This window comes from Gavia stellata, chromosome 12, assembly GCF_030936135.1.
Source record: "Gavia stellata isolate bGavSte3 chromosome 12, bGavSte3.hap2, whole genome shotgun sequence".
In the NCBI taxonomy this organism is placed as follows: domain Eukaryota; kingdom Metazoa; phylum Chordata; class Aves; order Gaviiformes; family Gaviidae; genus Gavia; species Gavia stellata.
This window is the reverse complement of record NC_082605.1, coordinates 4,502,764-4,525,800: the sequence shown is the minus strand read 5'-3', so window position 1 is coordinate 4,525,800 and position 23,037 is coordinate 4,502,764. Positions and strand designations below refer to the sequence as shown.

General features: G+C 36.3%; 1 protein-coding gene across 12 annotated transcripts in view; it reads left to right on the top strand.

The window, feature by feature from the left end:
- ATP2B2 (ATPase plasma membrane Ca2+ transporting 2) overlaps positions 1 to 2,970 on the top strand; it is a 184,480-nt gene extending 181,510 nt beyond the window's left edge. For all 12 annotated transcript variants that reach the window (XM_059823438.1, XM_059823436.1, XM_059823435.1 and 9 more), the window contains one exon: positions 2,167 to 2,970. In XM_059823438.1, coding sequence (XP_059679421.1) covers positions 2,167 to 2,478 — 312 coding nt within the window. In that variant the 3' untranslated portion in view covers positions 2,479 to 2,970. The remainder of the gene's footprint in view (positions 1 to 2,166) is intronic.
- The last annotated feature ends 20,067 nt before the right edge of the window (positions 2,971 to 23,037 follow it).

Below are 23,037 nucleotides of genomic sequence, written 5' to 3'. Positions count from 1 at the left end.
ACGCAAATGAATCTCTTATCCCAGTCTGTCTGTTCACTATAAAGAACCATCACAGAGCACAGTACAACTCAAAGAGATTCAGCTCTCATAAAACCCTGGTTTATAATTCCAGGTGCTCTGTCAAAGAGGTGTTAGGTACACTATATGACTGTAGCGTGTAAAATTTATTCTTCTCATCTTCCTGTTTTCTTGCACCTCTGCCAACCTCCTAAAATCTTCTAGTATGCCAAGATCTGGACAAGCTGTTCTGTACCACTCCAATCCTCTTATTTTGAGCATAAGCAGTCAGATGAACTACTTTTTGTACCATGCCCTGCTGTTACCAAATGTACGTATAAAGAGGAGGGAGAGTATTTGGACTGACTGAAGGCCATGTATCTGAAGATGGCATGACTTACTTCTGCTACTAGGATTTTTGGAACATGATGAATATCCAAATTTAGAGAACATAAACAAGGGCAAAGGTCAAAGAGATCAAAATACAAGTCAGCCTCTTTTTCAAATGTGCTGAAAATTTGTATAACTTGGACAACTCCAACCACAGGACCAGCTAGATCCCACAGCTGTAGCACTGTGACCCCATGCAATTACTAAACTGCAGTCTGCCAATTGAAAGAGAAATTAAAGCTTTACAAATTAGTGGTGTATTAGGCCAACCAATAATGTGCAGCATATTTACATGTAAAAAGATACACATACCAACCACCAAACCATTTCAAATGTGTGTGGAGAAGCTTTCACGATGCCTGCTTGCACCTTTTCTGCCTCTGCCTGTGTTTTGGTCTCCCCTCTAAGAAATGCTAAAAATTCTCTCATGGACTACATGGAAGTAGAAGGATAGAACTCATACTTAGTCATAAAACATTTCCCAACAGATCACATTTTGCCATTCTGTTTTTTCCTCTCTGCCCCCCCACCCCCTTCCAAAAAGTTATGTTTCTTTCAGCAGTAAACCAGCACAAACCTTCACTTCTTTTCAGAACTGGTAGGTCACTGGGATATAGACAGCATCCCTCCCTTTGCCTACCCACAGAGGACTTAGTGTCCCTGCTCTGCAATGCTCCTCACTCTGTTCCTCTCACTTCCTACTGGGGAAGCATTTGCGCTGTCCCTGACAGTCTAATGGACTGAGTCTTGTAGTTTATTTTCACCCGTGTTCTTACTGTCAGGTTGTTAATGGCATTAGATTGACCCTGGCATCAGTCAGCTGACCTATTTTAAAGACTGCATATATGGCATAAATTGTGTCGCTTTCAACATTTAACTTTACAGTTTTACAACTGAGACACAGAAAACGAAAGCTTGCTGTTTAACAATGTAATTCAATTCAACCCAACAATCAATACATTATTTTATTACATGTTTTATATATATTAAAAAGTTAAATGGCTAGAACAGTGGGTCTATACTCGAGTGTTTACCTCACATATGCATGAAGGAAAAATAAAAGTTGGTTCAACAATACTATGTTCACATTATCCAGGCTTCCAAGTGTAGTTGTTGTGTGCAAGTTCTCTCTGTTCATGTGGTAACTGTGATTTTTTTTTTTTTTTTGTTTCCTGTGGTAGCATGATTATGCTTAGTACTTTGTCTGCTTGGCTTTTTGTGCTCTTGGCTGCATTCATTTAGATTTTGCTTTAAAACATTGATATTACTTATAGTTTTTACACTTGGCTCCTGTGTGTGTCTCATATGTACCCATCCAACTGTGTCTGTGTTCTGTGCTTTTCTGTTTGTGAAGTGTGATGTGTTATGTGTAATGTTTTTTTAACAATACAAAAGAGACTTTTTTAATTAAAAAAGCCTTCCTACTTACTCACTGCAAAACTATCAACATGCATGGTGTTACATTTGCATTACAATTAACATGGCTTGTCTTTTACTAGGGCTGTACCACACGAGTGGACGTTCGCTTTCTTTAACCAGTACTTCCCATCAGTTCTTTGATGGCTTTAAACTTGATTTATTTTAATATTGCAGTTGATACAGATATTCAAAATGCACATAACTGAGCCACTCGTTTATGCATATAACATCCAGAGACTATGGACTTCAGCTGCCTGCACTGCCCTAACCATATGCTACATTTTTCACAAAGTATTCTCTAACACAGTATTGCCCTGTGAAGGTGCTACCTCTGACACCTCTTTCCTTTTCTCCCCCCAGATCCGCGTCGTGAAGGCATTCCGTAGCTCTCTCTATGAAGGTTTAGAAAAACCAGAATCTAGAACCTCTATTCACAACTTTATGACTCATCCTGAATTTAGGATAGAAGATTCCCAGCCCCACATTCCACTCATTGATGACACAGACCTAGAAGAAGACCCTGCTCTCAAGAAAAACTCAAGTCCACCGTCTTCACTGAACAAGAACAACAGTGCTATCGACAGTGGAATAAATCTTACAACTGATACAAGTAAATCAGCTACCTCTTCTAGTCCAGGAAGCCCAATACATAGCCTGGAGACATCACTTTAGCTGAAAAGGTCACTGCAAAAAAATTTAAAATAAAATAAAATAAAAAAACCCCACAGCAACCGAAATATATAAATATATATATTAAAAACATTGCTGGCTGAAAAGCTGTTTGAACTCTTATTCACTCTGAGACAAGTGAATGAATTGTTGATCGCAATGGTTTTGGGGAAAGAATGAATGGCTGATTTACATACCCCCCTTGTTCCCTTTCAGAAAAACAAACAAAAAAAAATCCTCCTGCATGAATGTACTGTACACTTCTAGCCCTTCGTCCTCTCTTTTTGTTTCTTTTTATTTCCTTTTTTTTTCTCCTCCTTAAGCAGGAACTGCAGAGGACTTCTTTCTGAGGCTATTTATCCAATTCACTGGTCTGTGAGTTTTTTGAAATGCTTGTGTGGCATGGACTCAATTGTATAGATTAATTTAAATAACTTTTTTGAAGTTGCAAAGCTTAACTTGCACAGTAGATTTGCACCAGTTGGACAGAGGAACTTAAAACATTTATGAGACTATATATAGAGATATATACATATAAGTATATACATAATTAATTATATATATGTATATATCTATCTATATATATATAGTTATATATATATAAAGTTTCTTTGTTGGCATGTTGCCTTGTTTCTGCTCAAATTGCTCTGACTATTTTAACTTATTTATGTCCTAAAAAAGAATGTAATTTGTTTACAAACCTGTAGATAATATCCTTAACTATTTGTAGGGTTAAGAAAGCACTTCCTGCCGAAGTAGTATAAAAATGGCTCAGCTCAGCTCATTGAAAACGTCTGTAATATCGCACCCTGGATATTTTATTACAACCATGTTCTGATTTCTGCCTGATTCTTTTTTTTTTTTTGTTAAATAATGTAGATACTGCTAGTAAATAACAAAAGAAGCCAAAATAAAACACATTGGATGTAGCATTGTGATCCTATATACAGGGAGGTAAAACAGGCTTCCTTTGTTTCAAATAAAAATAAAAATGATCAGGTTCTCTCTTTTTTTTTTTTTTCCCTCTGATAATCTGCTTGAATTTGTTTTGGTGCAACATACAATAATGGAGGCTATTTCATTCTTTAAACCTATGGTAATGGCTTCCAAAAATATTTTTAGAGAGATACTATATGAAACTGAGTTGAGTTTATAAATATAATTTAAAATAACTTATATTTGGTTTGTCTATATGGAGATAAAACTAATGTTAAAATATTGTGATATATTGTGTTAATCCTTTTCAGTTAGTAATTTAGGCGTTTATTTCCTTATTACTTGCAAAGTATGGGCTGTTGGCATTTTGGATGAAAATCACTGTAGGTTGTTGGTTTGATATTTTTTTTTTAAGAAAAAATATAATTTCTGCACTATTAGGTCCGAATGAAACTTTATTAATTGTATATTGAGATGTGCTTTGTGTGTTTGTTTTTTTTTTTAATCAAGCTTGTCTTCCTGTAGTCACAAGGTATACTGTAACACAGTAATACATTTTACCTTGAGCTTTCTACGAAGAAAGCTATTTTGAAAACCTGCAGTATGGAGGGTCAAAAATATTTTTCAAGATGGTAACAGCCCTGGTAACTTAAAATTTATGAGCTTATATAATTGCTATGTCAACCACTTGAATGCTAAGCACTTTGTGGATCACAGATTTTTCATAAATAATTTTTGTATTTAATATAAAGTTTGCTTGGAGACTTTTCAGCATATGATCTTTTCCATAATTGTACAGTGCAAAAGACATTTTGAATTACACAATTGATTATGCCAGATGTGTTGAAAAACACTCTCAAACTAGCTTGATAAATTGATTTGTGAAGGTATTACTGGTTGTCTTAAAGTTGACTCATAAAGTGGTGCATCTCTGCAGTCACAAGAACTAAACCAAGCCAGAACTCTCCAAACCAAGATTAGACTCATGGCCAAACTGCAGACTGAACTGACTAAAATGTTTTCAGGGTGCATCAAGACTATTCAGCCAGGTAAAGCTCTAATCAGCTTGAATTGCCAGCTTCCGGACTTTTGTGTAGAAGCTTGAATGTTTTTGGCTCAAACTCTTAGTTCGCGATCTGATCCAAACTTTTCACTGAACAACAGAACAGGTCTTTGAAGGCATATACAACTCTCTCATCAACAGATAGTGAGACCCATTTCTTAACAGTAAAAAGCTAGCATGAAAACATAATTATTTTAGCTAACTCCTAGCAACAAAGTGATTGAAACTCAGTCAGGATTGTTCTTCGCTTTGTAAATATGGTGATTAACCTTTGTATAACATGTATTGGGTTTCTATGGCCTATTTGGGATATCATATTCAGAAGAAAAAAATGTGTTATCTATTTACAGGGAAGCCTCTAGCTTTGGACTTGAACATCTACAGAAGCTATTAATACTGGAACAATTTATTTTCAGCATCTTAGCACTGACTGTTTGCCTTTTGTTTTCAAACACTCTTCATATTTTTTCTTGGTTTCATTTTTTTCAAATTTTCCTGTAGGAGTACCCCTCCCTAAGGTACCATTTGCAGACTTGAAAACTGTTAAGAAAATGAACACTGCATTCTGTGTATATATAGTAAAACATATATAAACTGAGATGCATAGAAAACTTGGGCTTTTGTGAGCAGAGACTGTGCTTTATGTATATGATAAATGATAGACTTTTTTTTTTTAAAAGCAGAATAGCTATGACCTTTCAACTACAAGTCGTGCATCACAATTCCTTTCTTTTATTGCTTGACCTCTCTGTGATGGGAACAATGGATCAAAAACCAAAATGATCAGTTTGTTAAAATTCCCTGCAATATATAAATGCTCGCTCTCTACGTACTGTACTTAGCAGCATGAGATTTGTGGACAACAATACAGTGGTACATTGGCAATCCATCCCACTAGGGGTTATTAATATATGTTCATTCATCTGTTTTTATGAATTTTTTTATCTAGACAATAATTGTAAATAAAGAACTTACTCTGTCTGTTCATTTAATACTATGCAAAAGGTTATGCTTTCTATTGTTATTCTTATTCCTACAGTGTGATGCTGGAATGTTTGTGGTTTCAAAAAAAAAAAAAAGACAAAAGTAAGTAAAATATGTGATGTAAATTATTTTATAGTTTGAAACAAAATGATAAAGTTTTACTCTTGCTGCTTTCTGTCTAATAGATCTCTCTTGGCAGGAGCACAAGTGGAAAATTTAAAGAAATAAATTCACAAAGCAGCATGAACAATAATGGTCTGAACGTAACAGCTTTCTTTATTTTCACCTGAAGTCATTAGATCTAGCTCTGGATTCCCACCGGGATATTTTAAAGTAAATGTGTATGTTAATCTTCTGGATTGGCAGTAAGAAGCCTGCTCACCAGTCAGTGGTTACACTTTCATTACACTCAGGCGATGAGTCGGTCCAGAGTGCTTTTAATTCCTGTCTGACTATGGGTCAGTGTAATGCCTAGAAAGATAACTTGGTCTATGCTGTGGTGGTGCATGGTGGTGGGAATGGCTGAGGTGAATGCTGCAGTGAAGTCGGCTGAAATTACTAAGTACAGAATAAGTAAAATGGATGAAACCCTTCTGAATTTGCATATGAAACAATGAGTTTAATCTTGGTCCTAAGACCAACAAACATTGAAGTCTGTTTTCCTATTGCTTTGGCCCATATGACATAACCCTCCATGTATATATATTTTTTCATCTCTTTCCTCCTCTGTTACGATCAGAAAAAAGATCTTTGAAACTTCCTAGAACTACAGAGTTCAGTCCAGGACTCATGTCCTGCCACTTAAGACCTTTAAAAACTGTGCATGTGCAGTACCAGGGAAAAATCAGGGAATTCCCATTCTGGTGCTCAGACCCTCAGTCCAGAAGTTCCTCCTTTTTTTTTCAGTTTAGACTAATGCAGTTGTTCCATAAATTGCAATAGAGACTGTGATCATACAGTGTTATTGCACTAGCAATGGCAAGGTTTAGAAGTTAGCCAGAAATACTGGGTTGAACTTCTCACACAAGGTGTGAGGTGAATAACTGTCATATAATCTCATTTTTAAAGGTAAAATGCTTCAAATCACAGATTTTCCTGTCACCTAGATTTCAAGCTTTTACCCATAAATGCTGCATGACAAGAAATACTTGATAGCAGCCAAAACTACAATGAAATAGTACTACACTGGGAGAAAAGTTACCAGTAAATAAAAATGTATTCAACACAGTAAATTCAACAAAAACCCTACAGAAATTAGACAGCAGATTTCTGGGATTAATTGAGCTTGACAACTACTTTGGAATTAAACTCTTTTCTGCTTTGATTTTGTGAGCTCAGTCTATGTAACAATCTGAAAATATTCTTCTTTTAATTCTCTGTCACTCATTTACCTCCTTCCTACACGCATAACTTTATTTACAGCCTTAGTCCAAGTGCTTTTGACAAGACTCTTCATCTCTGCAGGAAAGTATGCATGTAGTGAGGTGTTAGTAAGAAAGAAGACTGTGATTGTTCGGTGTGTTTTAAGCACTGTTTTATATGCTAAGCTTCTGTCACCTTCAGAGATCTGTTTTATGAGTTGCACCTTCTCAAGAGCGTTTGTGAAATACTTTTTTAGCACTGCATGGATGTGAGTTGTACATGTAAATTTAGAAGAATAACAGGAATGAAATTCCCCACTACACTAACTTCCTACTCTTTGCATCAAATTGGAGATTCAGAAAGGCACATAGTATTTGAAATTATTAGTCTATCACAGTGAACTAAGACTGATATCCTGATTCAAAGTAAGAATGCCAGGTTTTATTCTTGCTATTCTTCTTTTACCCATACTAAATATACTGCTAAGAAGACAGCGAGGGTAGTCACGCATGCCTAGATAGAAATCAGGTGCTGATCATGTATGCTGATGTTACGCTAAATGCCACTATATGTATTTGTCATGAGATGCTGTACTGATATGGAATGGGGTAAATGGTTCATAAATAGTGGATGAAGGAGAGGCAAAAAGAGAAGAGCGGGGAGAAGGAGGAAGAAAATGCAGGTGCATATATAGTTCACTATATACTGAAATAAAATAAAATCCTAATTGCTTATTATTGGCTTGATCTAGGCATTGAGTTCTAATAAAAGCGGTAAATGGTATTCTCTGTCTACCAGCCTTTTCCAACTAAAGTCCAAGTTCATGAATAGGCTGCGGTTCCCAAACTGAGGTCTAGACCTGTAGCTGGAAAACACCGATTTACAAAACCCCTGCTCGACTGTTACCCCAGACCTGACATCTGTCTGACCAGAAGTAGATGATCTCTAGCATGCCCTTCCAACTTAGTTTTTTCTATTATTCTATGATAGAAAAATAAGTGACACAATTTGTGGTATTGGTTTACTTCAATGTAGTAGAGCACTACTCACACAGGCCATGAGAGGACCAGGGTTCAACACTTCAAACTTCCTGTTGGTATTACAGTATTATTATAGTTGCTTTTGAGGAGCCCCAAAAAGGTAAGCAATAGACATCTATTTATGTTTGTATTCTTGCATCAGTGTAAGACATTGACATAATAAAACATAATAATAAAAAGTACATAATAAAATTTATTCATGGCCCAGATCAGGACTAGGGTCCACATGTAAATTGCCCTGGATTATAGACTACAAATCCATATTTCTAATTTTATCAGTACATGAAACCCATTTAGGTAATGCTCAGCTTTGTCCACCAATGCATTGATGTAAGAGGTACAGAATAAGACAGAGAAGTGTCTGCTATTTTTTTTTTTTCTTTTTACGAACAGGTATTAAGAGGCATATTATGATCTAACCTGATGGAAACAGAAGAGAAGTTATTAAACAACTTATTTATTAAACAAGGCAGACTGTTAAAAACACAAATCAAAGGAAATATTTACAACATTTTCTCCCATATGTTCAAATAAATGTTGATTATCTGTGTATCTGGGAGACCATGTTTGCCTGGTGCCAACTGAAGTGTTAAATTCCAAGTGAGGGAATTTACTTCTCCACTTACTCTGTCTGTGATGGATTTGTTCACTTTTCAAGCAAATTATATAGCACCTCCCTCTACCCCTTGTGTGTGTACATTTAAGAATAGTTACGAGTGGAGCTGGTATAAGCAGTGTTGGTGCCCAGCCGATGAAATTACTTTAGCTTTTACAAGATAGTCTACAATTACGAAAGTTAGAAAAACAAGTTATCTAGCTTGCTTGAAAAAACTTTATAGAACATTTATGTCATCTGCTTAAGATGACCCTATATGCATTTGTAAAGCCTCCTAGTGCTTTCATCCATGGGTTATTTCAAGTTATTTCAGATTCAAATTTTGCGAGAGGCATTTTAAATTATTTTTTAAAAAGATTAGAGAAAATAAGATAAACATTATTTGATGACAAATCACATTAATAAGTTGTCATCCTTGTCATACTTTCTCATCAAAGCATGTCAACTAGGAAAGCTTTCTTATGCTTACTTTGCATGGGTATAATAAATTATAATTGTTAATTTGACCCATGCTTGGAATTCTTCTATAAAAGGCAAAGCTTACAGGAGTTATAGAACACAGCTACCTGTCATTGTGTACATAAATAGTGCTTTACATTTGGGAAGTAACTGAATCAAATAGAATGCTTTCTATCACAAATGAACATGCCAAATGCCCAACGCTATTACATAGATACCTGTGATAAACTTGCTATTCCACCAAAAAGTGTCATGCACTCTCTTATGTGCCAGCACTAGTGTTTCTGTAGTTACATGGTCTGGAACAGACTACTTACCCACTTTTTTTTTATTGTTGCTGGATAATTTCATTTGCTTTCTAGCCAGTTCCATGACTTGTCTCACCATATGATTTGGTAGGGGCTAGTGCTGGGGCAGAGAAGCAGCAGCAACAACTGATCAGAGAATCAAGCCAGAATTATTTCAGATTTAAATGACTGTTCTACCAAGCCTATGATAAAGAAAATTAAACAGATGCCTCTCGAGCTCCCCATCCCCCAAAGACAGAACATTCAGTGCTTTTGACTGAATGTCAAGTCTTTTAGTCTTACCACTAAGGTACCAAGCCTATCTTAGAGAATTACGGTTTCAGAAGCAAAAATGCAGTGTCACTAGCATCTGCTCAGTGGCTGCAAAGCAAGATGATTTTCTGCCAGACAGATGCTTGCATCTGACAAAATACCATCACAATTTCACATTAGCTGACATTCTTGCTGGAAGTATGAGCAAGGCTGGGGAGACTGACCTCTTTACAGAGCTGTAGCATGTACAACATTGGCTGTATCTAGGGAAGCCACTTCTGATTACATATGTACCTTTTTTGGTGGAGTTTAATCTACCATCAAGAATTGAAATCACTTCTAGTTGGTTTCATTATCCTATTTTCTCTGCTTGTGAGGGATTTGGATGTTTTCAGTATTTTTCTATTACATTTTCTGTGCTATTACCCATAAGCCTGAGGTGATAAAAATGGTCGTAGTGAAATATGCCTGTTTACCTATTTCCTTGTATTAATGTCAACAGCCTCCTATATCCCATGACTCCTGGATATAAATTGTATTTTCATGGTATGAGAAAACACAGAGAAAACACACATTGGTTGAGTATGCTGTAGGGATGATTCAATTGTCTGTCTTTTCATTTTCATGTTTAAGGGTAGAAGCACTACCTAATAATGACAAAGCATTTTGTCTCCTTAGGTTCCTGCCCATCTGATGCTGCCAGTACATTTTGTTCTTGAAAATTTGCAGGCTGATCTATGATATGCCACTGGCAGAGCATCCTCATGCTAATAGTGAGCTAGTACAGCAGAGTGGAAATCTGCCATCCCTCCAAACACCAGACACTAAAAATAATAGCTGATACAACTCTTCTGACACAACTTGGAATTACCTCACATCAGAGGAATACTTTACTGCCTAGTTATAGTCAATAAAATATTTGCTTAGGATTTACATTTACATTCTTTATCAATGGAGAACCCCAGTAGCCTCGCCATACTTAAGTGTTCATTTGTATTCTTGAACACTGAAATGAGACAAAACTGTAGTTACAATTTGAGATTCCTTTGTTCGGTACTTCACGTAATGCACATGCTACGTTGTACAAACCATGTCTTTATAAAAAAATTCAAAAGAAACTTTCTCCAGGTTCCCCAGCAATCTGAGATTTGGTGGGGAACTCAGACAGGTAGTCTTGAGTAGTCATCGTACTGCATGATCTCTCCTTATAAATTAGTTCCACAAAACATCAGTCAAAAAATGTTATCAAAATAGAAAAAAATTGAGCCTAGTTTTAGAAAATAGCAACTAGTCATCAAATTACCTTGGGCTCAGAAAACACCTGCTTTTGATATTAAGACTTTGCAGGCATTATCACAAAGGAGAGGAGAAGAAATCCTGCTTTTACCATGGCAGCAACTTTAACAAAACATTGTGTTTGTTCCTGAGGCTGCAACTAAATGGTTTCAGAATGACAGAAAAGTCAGTGTAGCTGTCTCCATTTTTTCTCATTAATAAGGCCCAAAGAAAATGAGCTTTGGCAATGTCACGTGAAGAACACTGAGAAAATTTCTATTAAGATAAATTTAGTAAATAGTTACAAAATTCCTGAAATAATATGCAAGTTTGCTTCAAAAAAAAAATCAAAACTCTGTATGCTTTATTTGAAAATTAATTTTCTTTAAAAGATAGGTATCTTTCCCTTTTTTTATTTCCGAGAAGTCTTTTTTAATAACATCTTCATAGAGCTGATAATTTCAAAGACTACTTGCAAGCAGTCATACCGAACCAAGAATGAAACCGCTGCACCTGTCCTTCCTTACAACACATACAGTTTTACTATGGTTATTAAGCTTGCAAAATTGAAAAGCAAATTTTTCCTCTGGTTTAAACAATGGTCTTCTCAAAAAGTCCCATGTTATTTCAAAGCCGCTAAAGCTCAAACACTGATCAAGATAATTTCAACACAGAAAAAAGGTTCACTTTTTTAAAAAGAAAGATGTAGCTAACACCTATTAGAAACTTTTTCAAGACTTAAGTGGCTGAAGCTCAATTACAGGCTAAGCCAAAAGGTACAAGTGTTTGCAATCTTGTGATGAGAGGGACTGTTGGCATTTGCAAACCAACGAAAACAGCAGGTGCAAAAAGGAAACCTTTTGAAGTCCTATTCTGCATAAGTACTAGGTATCCTCACAGTATAATGTTGTTAACAGTCATATGTATCTAAGCAATTATTAAAGTCAAACCTCCGAGCTATATTATTTGTACTACTAACTATCATAGATTTATCTAATTTGTAGATATAATGAGCATCAAAACCACCAAAAATTGAAGGTCAGCTTGAATAGATGTAGTAGTTGCAGGTGTGTGAGCTACTCGAGATGAAGTATTGATGTAATAGCAAATAAGCACATTATTAACAAAGGAGAATACTTTATGGGGGAAGCAGGGGAGAAAAATTCTGCTGTGTGATGCTGTTATGGGATAAACTGCAGCTTGAACAGCTATGCACTGGTTTGCTGACAAGGTAAAGTTAATGGGTTGAGAATATGGTAAATGAGAGTGTACAACATTTTATTTCTTGGGAAGGCTCAGGGGAGTAATTCACTTCTGTTCAAGTATTATGTCCTTCAAGATTACTTTGACCTGCAGTGTGTTACTAAGCAAGTTTGGAAGAGACTAATGTAGTGTTCCTGGTGATGTTAATAAGTGCTGTCTACTGCATCAATAGACGCTCTCCTCATGCCCGCTTTGATTTATAGTCTATCGTATTTTTGGTATTTTTGTTTGTCTCTTATTCTGCTGCTTGCCATTAGAGACTTTCAGAAACTTCTTGGTGAGATTTGGGCTTTTATGGGTCAGAGTAGCGCAGCAAAGCTCTACTGAGGGAATCCTGCTTTTATGCTCTCATCCCAAAATCATTATTACCTTTGATGGCAATGAGGGGCATTTACAACCTATTAGTCTGGAGCCACAAAAATTATTTCACTTCTTTGGAATATGGTTTCATTTGTTGTCATTGCTTCTCACTTCTGTTCTAATCTGTTATGTTTTGAAATCACACTTGGAGACCTACAATTGAAGTAATTGCTATAAATACTGAAAAATTAGTGCTCCACATTTTAATAAATTGTTCTCTAGCTTTCAGTATCTCACAGTTACTATTACTCTTTATTTCACATTTCAAGTGATAGACCACAGATATCTTTTACTTAGTTCAGTAGCCATCTCTTCTCTGCTGTGAGTTGACCCAAGCATCAGCTTTCTCATTTGTACTATCAGTGGCTATTGGTGCTTTTTGTACGTTGCTTGAAAAGACAGAAGGCCAATTAAGAGTGCAGGAGAACTATGGACTTGTACTTTAAATTTGTAGCTGTTTGCTTTTTAGGGTATCTTCACTGGTGTGGAAGCACAGAGTATCTCAGTGTGAGAAGCCATGTTCTGTGATTAAAAACAATCCTTGATGATAAGCAAGGCATAAATTAATGTTGTAATGTATTGCTGTCTAAATAGGGCGACAGAATTAAGATAGGAATTACTGACACTGGAAATCAATCAGGTTTTAAAGAACCTTCTGATACATTTTAAAATTAATTGAAAAACTAAACTCCATCAGATTCTCTTACTGCTCATTCTTGTGCTTAATCTTACTCTGCCTATCTCAGTAAATGACGATGCAAGCAGTAGTGTGTTTAGTGTTGACGTTAAATATTTTAAAATCTGTTCATGCAGAGAAAGGACACTAATGTATTGTTTTAGCTTTAAGGGAGATTTTTTTTTTTCAGAACCACCTCTTACATAGTGGATGTCCATTTCCTTTTTCAGTGATAATTTTCAATTTCAATCTATCAAGTCATATTCTATTTCTCAGAGTAACTTCTGTGTTAGGTTTTTGGACCTATTCTTCAGATTATAATACTGAAATTAAGAAAGTATTGTAACTCATTTTCATGTGCTTCTTGTGGCATTAAAAGCTGAGGTAACACTATAGCAATGCAGGGAATTGTTGTCATAAGATTAATATGTTTTGGTTTCAGACAGGAACAGGTTTTTGAATAAAAAATAGCTAGTTTCCAGTCAGAGTACACAGATATGCTTTTTGATATGGAAAGCAGAAAAAATAAAGAGCAATGTTACACTTCCAAAAACTATGGTCATCTGTTCTTGTCCCTACAATCTCTGACAAACCCTCAGATACTGTACATGTACAGTGTCTCACAAAGGCTTGTAAACCTGTCAGATTTGTACAATATCCATTAACCTTCATAACACACCTATACAGAGAAACAGTTGACACAGAGGGATCACAGAAAGGATGCTGGACAGAATATGAATTAGAACAGGATCTGTTAGAAATTTGTTCTATCAAGATTTGGATTGCATTAGTTTCTAATGTTATAGAAAGGCTGTGCTTTGTATTTGAGAGTCACAGGAGAAAAACATTATGATGCACTGGAAGAACAATGCCCGAGTGATGTTATTTTAAAAATTGTAAGCTGCTTTTCTTTTAAATATTATACTATATAACACAGCCCGAATGCTCCAGGATCTAGGGACTATGGTAATGTATGTGATAGTAACTGTAATGATTCCCCATACTCAGTTTTCATGATGCATATGCAATCCTCTAGTGGCACTGACGGGGGGAGAGGGCATTCTCCATGATGTTAATGGTCTATGCTGTAAGAAACACTCACTTTCAATTTGAGTTGAAAATACAGCTGATACAACCCAGATTTGAAGAACATGTTATGAATAACAATAGAGGGCAAGAGTGTAAAATCAGTAGGCCTCAAATTCTCTACAGGTCCTACAGCCCACATTGCACAACACTACTGCATAGTGTCACCAAAGTGCAAATATTTCAGTTACTTCCACCACATCAGCACTTTTGTATGGAGAATGATTAATTTACAAATTATCTAAACTTCATCTTCAAAATGAATTTTTATTTCTATAGAATAGAAATTGAGATCATTCACCCATTCTGGATGCCCTCAGCATAGATTAAAATACAGCTATAAAAGACACGACATTAGAACTGAATCTCATTAACGTCATTTTGTGCAGTCCACCACCACCACAAAAATAGCAGATTATCACTTGAAACTCTCTCTTCAAGCTTCAATAATTCCCAGAAAACTGCTGAGCTTTGAAGCAGTCCTTTATATGTTAAGTTATTCTGATCAAAAGGAAGAACTGTTTCTAAGAATTCCTTTTGCTTTCTGATAAGTTTTTCTTTTTTTCTTTTCCTTTTACCTGTTTTTTTGCTGTTGGGGTTTTTTTTCTTTTGCTTTTTGGTTTTTTTAAACTGCTGTGGGTGGTATTTTTTTTTTGGCAGCTGGATTATCAAAATAAAACAACCAAAAATTAGACTATTAGATTATGCATCTATTCAGGAGTTTTTTGGGGGTGGGTTGTTTGTTTGATTGTTTGTTTGAAAAAAACCCAAACAAACCATGTTCAATAGCAATGCAGATGGTGATAACAAATTTCTTTGAATTTTTTTCTTTTTTGGGATTCTTTTCCATTTGGTTTAAATATGACTGCAGAAAAGATTGATGTGTAAAAGTGTAATGACTGAGTGATATATTTTTAAATCTTTAGGGATAATACTTAAAACTTTTCTACACAAAAATTAATTAAATCATCCATCTTGAGGATAAGAAAGATGAACAGACAAGTTTATCAAACCACTCTTATTTTTACATTGAGCTGAAAGACTAGTCTTTTTCATATCCAGCAATTCCTGTATGTGCTTCACAATCTTTTGCAGGAGGGCTCGATCTGCTAGTAGCATAGATAAACATAATACACATCACAAACGCTACTTCAGAGGAGGGAATTCGGTTACACCCCCAGTGAATGCTTAGGACAAATGAGACAAGAACATTCAGAGGTATGACAAGGAAGATGGACTAAGAAGTTTGGGAAGCTGCAAGTCGTTGAGGCAAAAGATCTTTGTCAAGGTGGAGAATTCTTTATTGGCTTGCAGAGTGTACAGGACTTGAGACTGTAAATTGGATTCCTATAGCCAGAACTTTGTGCCCCGGGTACAAGAACGCAATGTTTCTATGCATCACATAAATGTAGCTACAAGCTCAGAGTAGGAACTCTTCTGAGCTTTTTCAAATTAGGGGAATAGCATACCCTCCAGCAGGTCTAAATTTAATTTCTAATCATTTAAACAGGCTAGCTCTCTTCTGATCATCTTTTCATTGTATTTTTTTATTATATTTTTAACGCAGATCTTCAAATCTACCCACTAGTTATGCAGATCGTCAAAGCTTCATTTAACAGTCATGCTTCTGATTTCACACCTTTAAAAAAGCAATCAGGTTGCTCTGTGGAATAGTTTGCTGACACCATTGTGACAAAGAAACAGAGGGACAATACAGCTTCCTTCTAGTGGAAAACTCAATAGGATACTTATTTGCCTCATTAGCGATATAGTCCCTGTGAAAACTTAGAAAAATGAATTGTTGATCTTCTAGCATACAGCTTAAAGTTAAAGCTCTAAAAATGCAGTGGCATGTGCATCCAGAAAAGGGCCTGAATTAGCTACGTTTAGTTCTAGGACTTGAAATGTCGTTGAGAAGCCTACCATTGTTACAGGTGGTGAGTACATGGATTGGCTGTAGATGGTTGAGATGAAAACTTCTAGGAGAGGCTGTCAACAACAGAATAAGGACTTGAAAGACAAATTGACAACCGATCAATTTATTTGGTCTGTGACTTACAAATCATGATCAGCAGAGAGCTTCAAGGTCAATAATGTTGCAAGAGTTTGTCAAAATTGTATCAGAATTTGAATCTGGCCTTATAATAGCAAAAATGTCTGTTTGTGGGGAAGACGGAAACCGAACACTATAAGCTCTGTAAAGTACATTTCCTTGACCACAGAAATGGATTCAATGATAATTCTAGCTGGCTGACTGATTAGTAAGCAGGATCACCTCCATTTCTAGAGCAATAATGGGGAACGTAATGGAGTTCTACTACTGAAGGGAACTGGACAGAAAGAATCCTTCCTACCGTAAGACAGCACTTGGATGCTTTTTTATTGTGTTAGTGAAAGCCCATCCGCCAGAGATTTAGGTGGCTATGCTTTAGGGGATAAACTTTGGAGGTCTACGTTTTCCTTAGGCCTTGGATCAATGAAATACATCATAGAAATGTTTTGGCTCAGCTAAGAAAATATGAGACCAGACCTACTTCAAAAAAGTTAGGCATTACTTCTACCAGCCCCCCTCCCTCAGCTCCCATTAGAAATAGCTAGGTCATCTTAAGTGTGATATGGTGATGACTCACAATTTTTAAGATGTAATTTTTGGGGATCAGTGTTAAAATTCAAGTGTTACAGACAATCAAAACAGTCAGGTTGGGGTTTTTTGTAATGCAAGGAAAGGTGTCTAGCAAACTAACTGCAGAAATTCCCTTTGGATAAAAAAATTGTTTGGAAAGGAACTGTTCTGCTGTAAAAATATTATCTAGGGATAGAAATTCTAATAGCAGCAGTGATAGCTAAGGAAGTGACTGAAATCTGGTTTGGGAGTCACCATCTCAGGCGATCCTTAACCAGCAAAACTTTCATGGCTCTGAAGGAGGGATAGACTTATGGTTGCTGACTGTCTCTGACAAGCTGAAAATAATGACACAGGGAACCGTGGTCACAAACTGCATCAGTGGATGTGGTAAATGTTGGTATACAAAAAAGCTGTGAAGGGACAAGAAGGAAGGTCCATTCCCAGAAGTATTATTACATTTGTTCCTGCTGTGGGTTTCAACATGGGACAAGTACAGCAGCTGAGTAGACAACCTGGTTTAGGTCAGTCTCTGAATCCAAAACGGACTTACGTTGGTTCTGAGGGAAACACTACAGCAAATTGGGAAGAGGGCTGTGCAAGCCTTTGGAGAAATTGCGTCAAAGTAGTATAAACACTATTAAAATTGCCTCACTCACAGTTTAAGTCAAGAGAAGGGGAGATGAGAAGGAAGAGCAGGATCTAATTATGTAGAGATTATACAAAACTGCTTGAACTAATTATGAAAGTCCTTACTCATTGCTGCAATAGATGATACCTGGACATTGTAGCAGGCTCAAACTGTTTCCTACCCTAAATTTTAAAAGTGGATACCTGAAAATGGAGTTGCATATGAAGGACAACAAAGAGAGTTGCTCTCAGAGCAAGATAAGGCCTGAGGCAATTTAAAGTGATGGTTATCTGTCAGGTTGAGACACTCACTTGGAGAGTGCTGCACAATATGTCACACTCAGACCATTTTTCTCAGATGACATGCTGGTGCATGCTGAAAAGCTTTTAGGGTATTAAAAGCTCATGGCTGGCACTCTGCATTCAATGTTAACTCATATAAAGGGAGTTTTCCTTGGATATGGGATAAGTTCACAAGCTGATGACTTTGAATTGTTAAGGGATAGAACTGGTGAAGCCTTGTTGAAATCTGTGGAATTATGAGCTACATTTCATTCAAGTTATATGAGCTGAAACAGACTGCCATCCAATATGTGTGAGGCCAGACGTGGACCGTGGGGATGAAGTAGTTTGACAAGTATCCATGCAAATACAGAGGTCTGGTATTATTTGCAGAATTAGATTGTGTGAGTGTACACATCCATGTGAATGGATGAGACAGAAGCAGTCATTACAGGTGTGTGGGGGAAAGCAGGAAGAAAGAAAACAAAATTAACTTTAAGCTAACAGGAAAGAGATCAAGATGTTGGAGTAGGAATATTGCCTGCTGTTTGTTTCCTAGTAGCCTTAGGAAAACGCAGCTGATAAAGAGGACAGTATCAAAGAAATTCTATAAATATTTTTTCTCTTACTAAAAGAGTTAGACCACAGGCTAATTCTTATATCCCTTTTAAGGCAGAGTATATATACTTTCAGTGTGATCACGTCTTTCATTGTTGCATATATTTATGTCAAGTGATTCTCTCTGAAGTTTACAGTTAAGAACAAAATGTTCAGACATGCTCACCACTTCATACGACATATTCATAAAACCTGATATAACCTGTTTAGCATTCGAATTAAGAGGTTAGATCAGTTTCATTCTGAGTTATTCCAAGAGATAACTTGCAATTGATATTTCAGTGCTCAGATTAGCCACATAGTGTCACCCTAGACCATCAAAAAGTCTAATAAAAGGCATTCTGCTTAATCACTAGCTTTGAGAAGTACTGGAAATAGTCTGGAGAAATGTTACTACTTCTAAATAAATGAACAAGCTTCTCAGGGGAATCCATTTCATCCTCTATGACACATCTGTAGTCAGAATCTAGCCATCTTCAGGTGTTCTTGAAATTTTGGACAAGAGCCATCTGCAATGCTTCATGCTAATTGTCATCAGCAAAGTGCATTTTGGTAGTTCCTTTCTGCTTGAGATCTTGGCCTCTATACTTTTCATATTTAAAGAGAAAGTGCTAATCTGAAAGTGTTTCAAATTTCTAGTATTTACATGTCAAAAGCATATTTTTTCCAAACTTTTGAAATATAATTTAGATTCTGAAGGCATACATATGTTTCAGAAAAAGCATAAGTATTTAGGTTTATGCCACTAAGTTACTCCAGTGATGCTTCCACAGAGGTCCCAAAGCAAAACCTCATATTTGACTTCCTTATCCTTGGTTTCTAAAAGTATTTGGAATAGAAATTGATTTACATTCCTGGGCTTACATTTGCTCCGTATGGCTTTCATTTCAAATGAAGTTTGTGATGTCCAGATTTAGACCTAGATAATATGGAAGTCTTGAAAGAGTGATCATTTTTAAAATATAATTTTTTTAAAACATAAAGCAAAGTTACAAAGCATGTTTGAGATGATCATAGAAGGGTTTGGGTTGGAAGGGACCTTAAAGATCATCTAGTTCCAACCCCCAAGAAAAGATCTAAATCCAAAAATACCAGAAAACTTCCTATAGTGGCATTTAAATCCAGCTGCAGCCAGAAGGTTATGGACATCTGGATGTGGAGTGAATTGAGATTCAAAGCCTATCCTCACTCTCCACAGCAGATTCATTATTAAAACCACTAAGAAGAGATACTACTTATAAAAAGTAATAGACACTCATAGTTAAGGCAACTGGTACATAATAGGTAACACCCAAGGCACTCTTGATATCAATAGCTGATAACAAACAAATAATCACCAGGTATATTTAAGATGGTGTTTTTGACCATATTTCATTTGTGACCTGTTGTATCTGCTCAATTAATGAGAAGATTAAAACTATCACCATAGTCTGGCAAGGAGACAGACAGGAGCAAATTTCAATGCTTAAGGACTCCAGCCAATCACAATAAGAAAATCAGAATGTTGTTAGTAATGGGGGAATTCTAGAACTGAGAATTATCTGGATCCTGTTTCCCTACTATATATGATCACACAGACGAATGTATTTCAAGTCTAATACAGTGATTGTACTGAATAACAGAAGCTCCAATTGGTAACTTCTTTCAGAGTGACATGAATCTCCCGAAAAACAATTCTTGATATTAAACTCTTGGTATTTTACCATTCAAAAGCTACTCCCCATTCAAAGCTACTCAATACCAGGATACAAAGTGAAGTGATAATTTAGAAGTGAGTAATACTTACTTATAAAAACAGTTCACCAAGCTTCAGCTTATATTTTGGACAAGTTCTATCTTTCGATAAAAAGTGCTATATTAAAATAAATTAGTTAAGATTAAATCTGACTCGGGTTCCAGTGGGGAACTGGCTCAGGGGTAATAATGGGTGCTCAGCTTGCTTTCTCAAAATATTTCCTAGTAGTCTTAAAAATTCTGGAATTTGCTAAATGTTCCTTAATTATTGGCTGTATGACTGATTCAATCAATTTGGGTGAAGTTAGAGAAAGCTCTGTTAACCTGTTTATTCATTTTTACAAATGTTAGTGCAATAATGATGCCATGGAGATATGAAGTCACCTTTATCTTGATATTTTGGGCTGTTTTTCCTTTGAAAAAGATTGATAGTGATGATAGCTAGAATTTAAATAGAAGGGGTTTTTCTCCTTTCAGCAATAAAACTGCCCTCTTCATTAATAAAGAATCATGTTACCATGTTTACATTACCAGTTCTGTTATCATTACTCCTAACAAAGTGCAAGAGATGACAAAGCCAAAAGGCAGCAAAATGGTCAGCTACTGGGCTGCTAAATTGTTCTCCAAAAAAACCCCAAGAAATTACAATTTTTAGCACATCCCAGAGGTTCCAAAATTAATTGATCAAAAGCCTGCTGCAAAATTCAGATTTAGTTTGTGCTGTATTTCTCCTTGGGGACTAGCCTGTGGAAGTGGATGAAAGAGGAACGGAAAGATTTTGCAGGCTGGGTGTTTTTTTAATTTATTTGGTTTTGTTTAGTGGGTTTAGGATTTTTGTTTTAGTTTGGGTTTTTGAGGTATTGGATTTTTTGTTCCCTCAGATGGGATATTTTTAGTGAAAGAAAGTTTTGTGTATATTGAGTTTGTAAGGGCAAGGCCAAAACACCAGTGAATGATGATTTTTCCAGTTGAACATGGAGTTCAACTCTGAAAAACATACTTGGAAAACTAGAGAGTCTGCAAATGACCGTGAAAAGCTTCTTATCTTCTTGTGCTCGCTGTCAATCCCGCCAACTTCTTGTTGTCTTCTCATTATCTCTGAAGTGCCTGCTCCATTTCCATTTTCCACTCTTGTCTGAGCAGCCTCCTTTTTCACCATGGCTCACCTCATTGCCTCCATTCCTCTCTATTCAGCTCTTGGTTGCTCCCTGAAATTCACACCAGACCCTTTTTTTCAAGGACTGGGCTGGACTGCTGTTGAACATGACTCTTTAAAAAAAAGTCCTTTGATAAGTCCTAACCACACTGAGGTTGCTGGGAACACTGTTTGCAAAGTCTAAAAGGCAGGCTGAGAGAGGTGCAGGGATCTCTGCAGGGACTGGCTTGTCACCAGAAATTGTGCCCTCACTACTTGACTGCAGAACCTTCCTTCATGGTATAGCCTTACATCCTTCCAATCTATTGATTCTAAATAAATAAATAAATAAATAAATAAAATTGCAGTTACATAAGACTTAAATCATTATGGGTTGGCCAGTGTCTGAGAGTTTATGGCCTAGATACAGCAATGAATGGGCTATTGAGTTCACCTAAAAACTAATTAATACTCGTAAAACGTGAAGCATGGAGGGAAACTGGAGAACATAGGTTTCTAGTACCTAGAGGAATGCCTGTCCTGAAGACCATTCAGCAGCCTAGAAATTCCACACAAGATTAAGATTTAAGATGTCACTAGAAGTGTCATATGCAAGGAATTACTATAGTTCATTACCAGAATTTGAGTTGCAAATAACATGAAATCAGTATCTTGTATAAATTAGACCTATACTCACAGTATTTGGTAGGAGTGCTATTGCTTACAAAGAAAGATTTCAGGATGTGCTTTGGTTAAATAAATGAACTAGCTTTGGTAATAGTTATATCTAAGTTTTTCTCACTATTAATTTTGACAAATTTAATTATATATAATAAATATCTATTTATTTTTATTTTCCCATATTTCTGTCTCCAAACAACAAGCATGGAGGCTGTTAGCTTTCGTATTGACTCCCTCTTATCTGTTGGCCTTTCCTAAATCACTGGAATGCTCAACCTACTGTCTTCAGACTGATTTGCTTTGGTTCTTTTGCAGCCTGTGCAGACAAGCAGACTTAGCAGCCCTGATCTGTAATATGTACACCAAGAAGGGTCATTTAGTAAAAATAAATAAGAAAACCTCACCATTGGAAGAAAGTTCTGAAAAAAAAGAGGAGTCTCAAAATTACTTTTCCTATATAGCTGGACTGGCTAAAATCATAGAATCATAGAATTGTTTAGGTTGGAAAAGACCTTTAAGATCATCAAGTCCAACCATAAACCTAGCACTGCTAAGTCCACCACTAAACCATGTTCCTGTGGACCTCATCCATATATCTTTTAAATACCTCCAGGGATGGTGACTCTACCACCTCCCTGGGCAGCCTGTTCCAGTGTCTGACAACCCTTTCAGTGAAGATGAGGTTAGAAAGGCAGGACCTGCCTTTCATAAACCCATGCCAGGCCAGTCTTTTTTCCCACCAGCTCATCTTCTGGCACATGGGGACGGCCTGCTCCTGCACCTTTAAGACTTCCTTCTTGAAAAGTGTCCAGCCTTCTTGGACTCCTTTGTCCTTCAGGAATGCCTCCCAAGGGACTCTGTCCACCAGGCTCCTGAAATCTTTTTGTAAGAACAGTAAAACATTATCATCATCCTCCTCATCTCTTTGTTTATTTTTATTTAAAAATGAAGCCTCTTTCTAAGAAGTCTTAGAACAACAGTTACAAATAATGGAAGTAAAGCCTGAAAATCACCTATTATGGTTAAAATGTAGCTTAAAAGAACATATATACACACATAAGAAAACAGAATAGCTACAATATGAAAAATAAGATATTAATCTCCTGCATCCTGTCCAAGTATTGCAGAGTTTGGTGAAACCCAGATGGCTTCAATGAAGCTCAGACTGAGCAGAAATGA